Source organism: Protomyctophum bolini, assembly GCF_963924005.1.
Source record: "Protomyctophum bolini genome assembly, chromosome: 13".
In the NCBI taxonomy this organism is placed as follows: domain Eukaryota; kingdom Metazoa; phylum Chordata; class Actinopteri; order Myctophiformes; family Myctophidae; genus Protomyctophum; species Protomyctophum bolini.
In genome coordinates this window covers 26,160,154-26,171,499 of record NC_137874.1, presented here as the reverse complement: position 1 = coordinate 26,171,499, position 11,346 = coordinate 26,160,154, and the positions used below count along the sequence as shown (strand labels likewise).

Here is an 11,346-nt window from a genome sequence, read left to right as displayed (position 1 = left end):
ATTCCTACCCTGCTAGACACCATTTGAAGTGTTATCCTTTTAGCCTTAATGTCTGCCTGTACCTTGTGCCGTTTACATTTCTGAGAGAGAGAGAGAGAGAGAGAGAGAGAGAGAGACTTTTTTAATGTTAGCCCATAATGATAGGATACCAGGTTTAAAGTGATTAACACTGCTGAATATAGTTTAGCAGTTGATAGCTTGGTATTAGCAGCAAGTCTGTCTATGAAAGCCATTGGTATTCTGCAGCATCAGGATTGGGGACTGGCTGTGAGTCTATATGTGCGCTGTAATCACAGAGTTGTTATTTATCTCAATAAAAAATAAATGTGTCTAGAGAGTAGCAAATCTACGTAAACGGTAGCATGCAGCAAAAACAGTTTTGTTGAGGTGGATACATTTTCAACAGCAAGCATATGGAAAATATTGAACTGGGTACAGACTGAGTGAGCCAGGACAGATGGAGACTCAGTTTGTTCCCTCATCAGCAAGCATTATGCATGGTCTCTGCAGAGTTGAGAAGAAGCTTGTATACCAGTCTTTGATTTTGGAGGTTTCGGAGAAGTAGGGATATATATAAATTCATTTGAATTGATTAAATGTTTGGAAGTGACAAAAATGTAAAACAAATTACAAGTATGATTGATCTAAATATATGAGACCTGGATAATTTGACAATTAAACAAACAATATTTGAACAATAGGCTCTAGTGTCTAGTCTATGCACACAGAATAACTCTTCCTACTTCCGGGGCCCTTTCCTACTTCCTTCACAGGTGTTACCAAAGATACTAATTAAGGCTATGGTTGTAAAAGTACAAAATAATTTACATCTATGAATGATATGACTGCACTTATTTATTCTAGGATTGTATGTTCTATGTTTCTTTTCTCTCTTTTCCCTCCCTTTTTGTAATGCTGACCCTGGGAGCTGCGCTCCAAGATTTCCCTATGCACTTGTGCAAATGGCAAAATAAAGTCTATTCTATTCTATACGTCACAGGAGCCTGTGGAAAATACAACCGTATTTATCTGCATTGAGAATACAACAGTTTTCATGTTCATGTATTTTTGTGAGAGGTCCTTATGGAAATACCAAGCATGCACATCTATCAATTTTTGCACTTGCATATAAATCGGCAGTGATAGAAGCTTGTTAGAGCCGTATGCCTACAGATAGACTTGTATGTTTTCCATGTTGATGTTGTTCATATTGTTTTGTGTAGTTTGACTTTGTGTACCTACCTTTGTGAACCCTGCTATCTAATACAGTCTTGGAAATAAGCGTGTGTTTGTAGAACACCAGATCATCCCTCTGATCCCTTTAATCTGTCCAAATCCTCTGGGAACAATGCCTCTCCATTATGGAAATAGAAACCGTGGGTATTACATGTCTTATCCCCTTGGGTTCCCTGCTATATGAAAGTCCATATATGGACCCCACTCTTTTTTTATCGCCACTAACAGTTTCCATATTTATATTACAGTGTGTGTTTATGAGGACCTAATGAAACTCATGTAGTAAAAGCACAGTCACCCCCCAAGGTCTTCGTTCTGATGACGGCAGCTCTGTAATGGACTAGTGCTGTAGGTGGGCCTGTAAATTAATGGCTGTAAAATGTCTCGTTTCCGATAATGTAAGCAGGCACCTTGCTGTGGTGGGAGAAGAAATGAGGATCAAATGAAGTCCCAGTGCCCCCCCTGCACACACACGCGCGCACACACACACTGCCCTGTAGTACATTACTCTCACCCAAATTACCTACTGCCTACATACTGTACAGTGTTTCACAAATAATGGATCATGACCATCTCGGGTCGTGGAACCGTTTTTATTGGTCCTGGGTAAATATCTGTCCTTTTGTTTGTCTATTGTCTCCACCAGGCCGAAGGCATGGGGACAGTATGTTTTGTACTCCATCCGTGTGTGTCCGTGTGTCCGTCCGTCCATGTACAGCTAATCTCTGGCACCGTTGGCCCGGTCGATGTTAAACTCTGCACACACACTCCCTTGATGCCAACGATGAACCTCCGCCCCAATCTTTCCACAACGGCCTGTTATAGTGCCACTATGAGGCCATTTTTTGCAAAACACATTTATTTATATCATGCATATCGGTATACACCATCTCTATAGTCATGTGATCAACACGGACCTGTCCGCTTCCCCATATTCCATCCCCTTTGGCTAAGATTGCCTTTCAAAGTTTGCAAGATTGGTCCGTTTTGAACAAAATGCCTCAAATCATGAACGCAGAGTGCAATTTGAGGGAAAAGTTTCACTCACATTCCCACTAAGCCGAGGAAGAAATGCCACTTGAAATTTTACACATCAACCACATGGTGGCGCTATAACTGACCCATTCATGTTTTAACTTTTTACCTAGTATAACTGCACCGATCTGTATAAAACTTTGTATGCATATTCCCTATGCATATTCATATTGCACATTGCAGTTCATGACCTGCATTTTTCGGTATGCTCTTTATAGCGCCACCAGGAGGCTGACTTATGTAAACACCTATTTTGATATTACTCTTTCAGATTTTATCCAAATATCACGCATATCGGTACACATGATCTCTATAGTCATGTGATCAAGACGGATCTGTTTGAATTCTCATATTCCATCCTGATTGGCTATGATTGGCTTCCAAAGTTTTCAGGAGTTTCTACAAAATGCCGTAACATGAACACAGCATCCGATTGCGTTGATACTGTGCATGCATATTCTCACTAGGCTGAGGAAGAAATGCCACTTGACATGTTTCACAGTAATACTTACAGCACATCATTAGCTGAGTATTTTCACAATTTTTGAAATAGGCTCAAGTGGTTAATTCACGGAACGCTAAACCCCTCTAGCCCCTGTGCAACCTGCCTTTCCACCCCCTGCTGTGGCCTGCAAACTCTATTATCGCTGCCTTCTATTCCAGAGAGAGAGAGAGAGCAGAGCACAATGACATTTAAAAAGGTTTCATTATTTAAAATGTAAAATGTGCACGCATCTGCCTCGTTGACGGCAGACTGCTGGGCTAGCGCAATAATACATTTTATTTGTACATCTCAAAAAGTGTCACAATGTGGGTTTAAAAGTACTGGCATCAAAAATAGCAAAGGCAAAAAAAAATACAACAAAGTGTGGTAAGGGGGCCCCCAGGGGTCCTTGAGGTGGTACCATGTGGCCCCCAGCTGAATAAATGATAGTTAGGAATAGACTCTTACAGGTAAGTAACTCTGAGAGTTCTGGATTCCAAAGTTATGCATACCAATGTGGGGGTCCTTGAAATTAAAATGTTTGAGAGCCACTGCATGTAGCGGTGCCTGGTGGCTCAGCCACTTACTCTGACCACATGGCACGTACCACACATTGTTTGTGAGTCGCGGGTCTGTCTACCCTCTCTCTGCCCTATTTTTCCTGTCTCTCATACACTCTCCTATCTAAAATGAAGCATAAAAATGCAACCCTTAAAAAGGGTTCCTAGGGCCACTAGGCCGCCAGTTGAATACCCCTGCTTCTTGTGTTCTGTCTAAGATCTCATCATTTTTTAAGAAAAAGAGTGGGTGTAAATTAATTTACTTGAGAAACACTGTTCTGGAAATAATTATTTCCTACATATAGTGACAATATATTTGCAAAATGAATCTTATGAAATGTTGTCCTTTTCATCTTTCTTCACTAACAAAAATGTATGTAGATATGCATCATGGTCCATAAATCTATTGTTTATACTTAATAGTTCATGTTTTGTACTGAGAGCTTCAGGGCATTCATATTTCATGTACCGGTAATAATTCTTATTGCTGAAATTATATTGTACTAATACTGCTTCTTGTTTTCACCTAGCTGGTACAAATTACTTGTCAGTTTATATGTTCAATTAAACTTTATTATTAAACTTTTTTTAGAAAGAAATTTATAAAAATGGTAAAAACCTAATAAAAAATATTTCAATAGCCGATACAAATCCAAAAAAAAATCCTATAATATTTTGAAAAAAACATTTTGGAATCCAATTGGATTTTTTAATAGGATTGTTTTCTATCAGAATATACGATTACATATAAACATCATTTGGTGTATCTCAGCAACAAATCTGTCATCTGTTAAACCTGTGTTCATCCAAAGATGTTCTCATTTTACTTTCCATAAATAGCAGAAAGAAGTCACAGTGTGCTAAGATAATATAGAAGGAAGAAATCATCACAGTTCATCTACATTTAATTGTGGCTTCAGAGGGATGATCGTATGTTAACGACCATTTTCCTGCACTCATGGTGCAAATATTAATAGCTGTTAAAGGGTTCAGCAGACCTTGGAATGAGCTCTTTCTCGTATCGAGAATATCTATCATGGCAATACAACTTACATAATTTCCATAGTGTCATTATGGATGTATTATTCATTTTTAGTTGCATTCCTTTGACTCACTGGAGAACAGATAGGTGTAGAAGACTGTGAAGGATAAAAGCATGTAATTGTAAACTTGAGTCTCTTAATTACCACCATCTGCTGTCCCAGTGAAACGTGTTATGGATTGGCAAATTGTGGAAGGCTATAAGACATGAACAAAGTAAATTATGCACACATTTTTCTTTGAGAGATAAGTTGTAGTTATTATCATTACCACAATTTATATAACCACAAGATCTTCTCAGGTTGCTTTCCTTGCCCCCCCATTTCACCCAGTGTTTTACACCTGATATGTGAAGATGATTCTGGTTCAAGTAAGTAAAATATGACAGGACAGGACAAAAAGCAGTTCTCTAACATTTGCATAGAGGGAAGTCATCATGTACGTGTTTTCAAATGCTCCCCTTCACATTTACACATTACATACTAGTTTTATTTTCTTCTTCCATATGGATTTTTCCAGCTCAGAGATCGCAGTGTCTGACTTTTCCACTCACGACAGACAGGGATCAATGTTATGAAGTTCAGTGCAAGACCAATGCAGAACTCAGACACAGGAGATAAAGTGAGTGAGGATTAAGAAGGTTTATTTGTAGAGGATGGCTCGGATTGAGGAGTGCTGGTGAATGGCATGAGAAGGCTAGAATGCAGGTAGATTGGAAGGCAAGGCGTTAAGTATTCATTGTTGGCAGCAGGTAAGCAAAGAAGCAGAAAGGCAGGCAAGCAATGGTTCTGACTGAGCACAAGGAAAGATAGTACAAACCTGGAATCAAAAAATAAATAATTATGACTAAACTGTAGAGGTCTGACTGAAGTGTTTCACTGCCACTGAAGCTGAAACATCTGACATGTGTGAGGTGATGAGCTGATGGATGGCAGGTATGTTGGGGCTGAGTAGAAGATGAGCTGTTTGAAGGCAGATGTGTAGGATCCAGACACACACACGCTTGTGAGCTTGTAGATCAGCTATTTTTGGCAAAGAGATTTGGTGTACGCATGGAAAAAGAGTACAGAGCCATGTTTTTAAGTGGATAAAGCTTATGGCTAAGCAAAGGGGAGTGTAGAGCAGAACATTTGTCTCCCCTTACTAATGAGTGGAGGCCAGGACAGCTGGATTAGCTGCTTCTCCGTCATCGCCACCTCAGCCATGCCACTTCATCAAAAGGACACTTCTCCTGGAAGAGAAGACGGGGGTCAAGTGCATGTGTATCCCCGGGTATTGCTCTTAACGGGGCAATGAAAGGGTCCTCTCTCACTGGGCACTGGGAATAGCAGTGGCAATCTAGCAAGCTTTAAGCCACACCAGCACATCTTGTGCATCATTAAACCAGACTAAAAATACACAGCCTCCCCTCGTTTGGCTTATTCACAGCCTCCCCTCGGTTGGCCTATTCACAAAGGGACCAGAGCATAATGTCACACTGAAACAGCCACTAACTGTTATTAACACATGCTGTGGTGTAATCATTATTCACATTATCCACCGATATTTCAACGATGTAGTAACAGCCTATATTATTAGCCATGTAATTACAGCCTAAAGATGATTATATTATAAATGATTATATTTATAAATATTATTGTCAGGCCTTTTCTGACTCCATGCCTGAATTATTGTGTCCTCGCAGCCCTTAGGTCCTTGAATCAAGAGCCCTTGGTAATTTCATGGGTTGAGTGAAAGTCATTCGCAGCTGTTGCCCCTCAGCTATGAAACAGCCTTCCACTTGATGTTCATTTATCTGAATCACACTGTCCATTCTATTTTTTCTTGTCTGTGCTTTTCGTCTCGTGGTTTTTTTGTTGTTGTTATTCTTAAAAGGTGCTGAAACAAAGTATTCCTGCATTTGAGGCTATTTAACTCTTCCCAGCAGTGACCAAAATCATATTACCTGACTGTGTTCATGCACTGACGATGACACACTCATAATAAAACAAACATCACTAGAATTAATTAATGGTATTTATTGACGTGCATTTTACTGTTAAAAATGGCTTATAGAATAATTTTGTTTAATGGGAAAATAAACTATCGTATGACCAATGGAAAGTAAATACACTTCCAATCAAGACATTATTGTTTTAAATACCTCAGGTCTTTGGGGACTTCAAACCAACACTGCGCTTTAATAGAGAGAGATGACTTAACTGAGGCAACTTAGGCAAGCAAAGAGCTTGACATAAAATATTATGTCAATACTGTATTCATTCTCAGGCAAATTATACAGTACAGGCTATAGATTTTGAATAATTACAACTTTGTATAAGCATGTATCTCTTTCCGGACCATAGAATATCAATAGCATATAGATTACTCCGACATAATTAATCAGTTGCTCAAGAGACTTGCAGTGTCCTAAATGTATGGTTATTGGCTGGCTCAAGAATGAAACCTCTTGATCGTGCAAGCCATAAGGTACATAGTTAGAACAAAACATGTTTCTTATTTTATAGATCAAGTTAAAGTGTTGGTAAGGGAACTGTACAGTAGGATATGCATTTTCTAATCCACCCGGCTGCTTGCTGTGAAACACTTTGAGCTCAGGCGTCTAGTGTCTCTGTAGGTTGGGAGATGATGATAGAATATGTGCCCCCCAGGTGTCCCTGAAGCAAAATACTATAGTCTAGTATCAAACCAAAATGATAATCTGACACCTGAGCCAGTCTGCACAAAACTTAAGTGTGTCAGTAACAGAAAAACCGGAGGCTGATAATGATCTGGTGTAAATTAGGCTACATGGCATGCGTGTGTGTGTGTGTGTGTGTGTGTGTGTGTGTGTGTGTGTGTGTGTGTGTGCGCGCGCGCGCCAATGCGAGAGAGAGAGAGAGAGAGAGAGAGAGAGCGAAAACTACCGGTAAGTTGCACGTTTGAAGTCCTAACGCCTGCAAACGCCTGGTCATAAATAGGATACTTTTCTGATAATTTCTGACTGTATTTGTAGGAATTTGTTTGAATTCAAACTTTTATTATTTCAGGCTATACTCTTCCAGCTGGCCAGCTGTGTATAGTCCAGTAACATGACTGTATAGAGTAGCCTAAAATCAATCAAAGGCTATATTATTAGGGAGGGATATGTTAATGAAAAGCCAAAAGGTCTCTCAATTGTGCAGTGCGTGCGTGTTACTGTTACACGATGCGCAGTTCATTCCATCGTGTTGCAAATTCCATAGACAGCACTATTTGTGACGAGGAAGAAGCGTACAGCCTGTAAAGCGGCACTGCGGCATAGCCGTATCACTGCGCCCGGTCCCTTCTCTGGGATCCCGAAGCACGGATTGAGAGCGGAGATACCCTATGGTTCCTTGCGGGATTTATTTGTCAGCTCAATTTCTTCTTGTGCTTTATCTTTTAATGACCTTTCGTATCCGAAGCCCTGCAACTTGTCCGGACGGTCCCCACTTCTAAGGGTTTGCATTTCTTGGTTTTGCATGACGTGTCTTGGAGGAAGAGAGGTTCGCTTTGTGTCTTAGTGAAAATTAAGCGGAGCTGGAACAGGAGGCAGTGCCAGTCGCTGTTGTGGGCTGGACTGGATACAGAGCGTGATATCTACTGACAGAGAGAGAGGCAGACAAAAAGGACTCAACGAAGACAGGGAAAGAGTATTTTAAAAGGAGAGGACTAGAAAAGGGAGGACGAAGGGGAGAATATAGGTTTTGAACAACACATGTGAAGCGTTATTTATTTGTATGTGTGTCATTAGATGAGTGGTGGCACGGGGCATCAGGTTAAAGGGATAGGTGCTGGGGGGAATGCCGTTAGGACAGTCAGGAAAGGTGAAATTGCCTTTTGGGCTCTAGCCTACTGGAGAAAACAGCTGCATAGAATAGGTTGATTTGGGCTCCTTGCTGCATAGACAGGGTTGGGATGCTGGTTTGTTGTAGCTACCTTTGTTATGCATTAATTTGCAGACAATTTTGCCATGATTCTAATTATGATTATTGTAGTTTGAAATATTTGTGCAGAATAATGTAGCATAATATTCTATACTACAGTTAAAAAAAACTTGCATATAGTTACTAGCATATAACCTTTGGCTCGTAAGATTGTGTGAAGTTAAAGATGGTGACATAATATTGGTTCTTGATTTGCCTGGTGATGCAAAAAAGGTGTTTCTCTGTCTTTAAATGTCCACTAACAATTAAGGGCAGAATACAATTTAGATAGTATTGAACATGCCTGTATAGTTTGTTGATTCAAGTTCCCTGTTAAACAGGATACCACTCGTGTGATGTCATGGAAGAGAATTGATATTCTGGACACATACAGAACCCATATGTGTTTTAAGAGTACACTGCCAGAGTGGCGTGCAGTGGCTCTAGGCCTAGAGTAGGCTACTGTAGGCTGTCTGGAGAATAATTCAGAATTAGACCAGAGCTGTTGAATGTTGCATCCCAATGTGGTAGGATTAAGGTGACAGGCTAGCATAATTAAACGGTTGACTACTATGACCTGCTGAGATCTGTGTTACAATGTGTGATGGTGAGATAATTTTAGGGTCCAGTTTACAGTATATAGTTTTCTTGGCAGAATTCTCTCCATAAACATTCCCCAAGGACAGTGTAGAATTAAATTAGGCATGTCTTACAGCTAAGGTGATATCGAGGCAGAACTTAATTGTGGTGAATTGAGAGTTGTGTGCTAGTAGATGACATCACAATAAGAGAAATAGATCAGCATGGAGTAGTATGCATGCAGTTGAAAAGAGTCCGCTGACAGTCTATGCATATATGACTAACACTCATGTGAATGGTTGATAGCCATATCTTCACAGTTAGAAATTAAACCAATGCTTCATCGTAAATGTACCAAGATGTTATACTATGCATATATGCATAATGAATGAAAGATTATTTTGCATGTGGTATTAAGCTACATAGTGTACGAGTGAAATGTGCTTCGACATGGTTTAATTATGCAAATTAGTTCAATTACCATAGCAGGTATGTTTTGGGAAGGGTGGGTGGGAAGAGCGTACTCTAACAGCATTTTAATGCAACTGTTGATTCAACGGAAGCTATGCTGTATATCTCAGTTTGATAATACACATTATTGTTACAGTAATAGGGCTAATGTTAACATGAATTACTAACAATTACTGACATTGTCGCACTTGGCCACCTTACAGTTCTACTATAATAAGTCAGATGTCAACATTACTTTTATTGCGAGAAGTTCACACAAGGGAAAAAAGCCAAATGTTAACACCTAATCATAATCAGTGGAACAAAAATATAATTCACAGTGTATGTTAAGTGGAGGATGTACAGTAGGAGACGAGCTGGTGGTAAAGCTTCAGAGACACTTAGAACACAATGATCTCAGCCCAGGGCTCTAATGACTTGGCAAAGTAGGACAAGATAATAAACTCAGCAGATGATCCCACGACCGCCCTAAAGACACGTTTCAGCCCACATTAGGTAGAATAGTAAAAACCCTAATATACTTTATATCATCACCTTTTGCGGAAATGTCTCACTGTGTCTCACTCAAATATAACATATTTGAGAATCAGCAATATCATTGCTAAGCAAACATGTTACAATTATTTTCTCCCGCCCCCCCTCCCTCTCTCTCTCTCTCTCTCTCTCTCTCTCTGTCATCTAGGAGGAGAGATTTCTTGTGAAGAAAGATGTGGCATCAAATGGCTATCTCATCATGGCGGGACATGTTCACTGACCAGACATTTTCTTTAACTTGAAATCTTATTTTCTTTCTTTTTTTTAATCTCCCCCTGCTGGTGTTGACAGCCTGATTGCAATGTTTTAAAATACCATCTCACCCTCTGTCTCTGGACTGTGATGGACTGCCCCTGGGGAGCTATGCATGGAGCCTAGCCAGTGGACCAGTCACAAGCCTTCACCTGTTGGATATTACCTGGTTACCTTGGATTTTATTCGTTGATATAACCGTTTACTTGGGATATTTTGGAGTTCTGCTGCACCAGCCGGACGTTCATCCGTGCCTGTGGTCACCCTTGAGAGGCTCAGGTTCTCTGTATAAAGAGGAGGGATTTATCCCCCGCCCTCAAGGACATGGATGGTCCTCGATCCAGTGGCCTCCGCAAAAAGAGGAAGTCGAGGTCACTGCGGGATAAGGGGCACAAATCCAAAGGGATAAAGAGCAACAACAACCATGTAAGTGGTGCCGTCTTCCGCTTCTCCTCCGACTCTGAGCGGGAGGGGGGCAAGGAGCCCCCGTCCTCCCGTCCCAGACCCCCGCGGAGAAAGCGAAAGGAGTCTACTTCAGCCGAAGAGGACATCATCGATGGCTTCTCAATCACCGGCTTCATGACACTGGAGGCGTTGGAGGTGAGTTCTCTTGAGCTTGGATCTGCTGCTGCAGAGCTGCTCTTCAGCCATGGGTGGATGGACGGTTTGAAGTGTTTGGTTGTTATTTTTTGTTATTGTTATTGTCATTTAACACTATGTTAAGATGATTACATGAGTCTCTCTCTCTCTCTGTCTTGATGCACAGGCTGCCTCAGGACTTGGCATCTTCTTGTGTGCATATTTGGTTGTTGTGTGAGCTGGATTTCAACAGATGTGGCTTTAAATGAGGCGCTGCAGCCATAGATCTCTATCTGTGTCACTCAGTGCTGGTTGTTGATTTGTGCACGGCTCCGGATTTGTTTTCATAAGACAGTTCCCAACATGGGCTACATCAGGGATTGGTTAACTATTATGCCTGATTTATGCACTGTCGTGCGGCGTTGTCGCACGCTGAAAATAGCAGATCTACAAACTCGAGCTGCTGTTTTGTTTACACACGCGTAGGAGCATAAATTAGGCCTGCATATTATTGATGGTTTGTCTGTTTTGTTGAGTTACTAGTAGAGGAACAACTCGAGCCATGTAATAACGCTGGGCCTGAGGTTTATTCAAAGTGGGATTAATGTCTTTTGTGCAGGCTTTTCCACTTCTTGGAATGCATGAGCTG

General features: G+C 40.7%; 1 protein-coding gene across 8 annotated transcripts in view; it reads left to right on the top strand.

Moving 5' to 3' along the window:
- The first annotated feature begins 7,692 nt into the window (after window positions 1–7,692).
- Window positions 7,693–11,346, top strand: part of auts2a (activator of transcription and developmental regulator AUTS2 a) — a 322,838-nt gene continuing 319,184 nt past the window's right edge. For 6 of the 8 annotated variants that reach the window (XM_080780259.1, XM_080780256.1, XM_080780258.1 and 3 more), the window contains exons 1-2: window positions 7,694–7,817; window positions 10,015–10,718. In XM_080780259.1, the coding sequence (XP_080636385.1) occupies window positions 10,443–10,718 (276 nt within the window). In that variant the 5' untranslated portion in view covers window positions 7,694–7,817; window positions 10,015–10,442. Of the gene's footprint in view, window positions 7,818–10,014; window positions 10,719–11,346 lie in introns of all 8 variants that reach the window. The other 2 variants (XM_080780254.1, XM_080780255.1) reach the window with 2 other exon arrangements.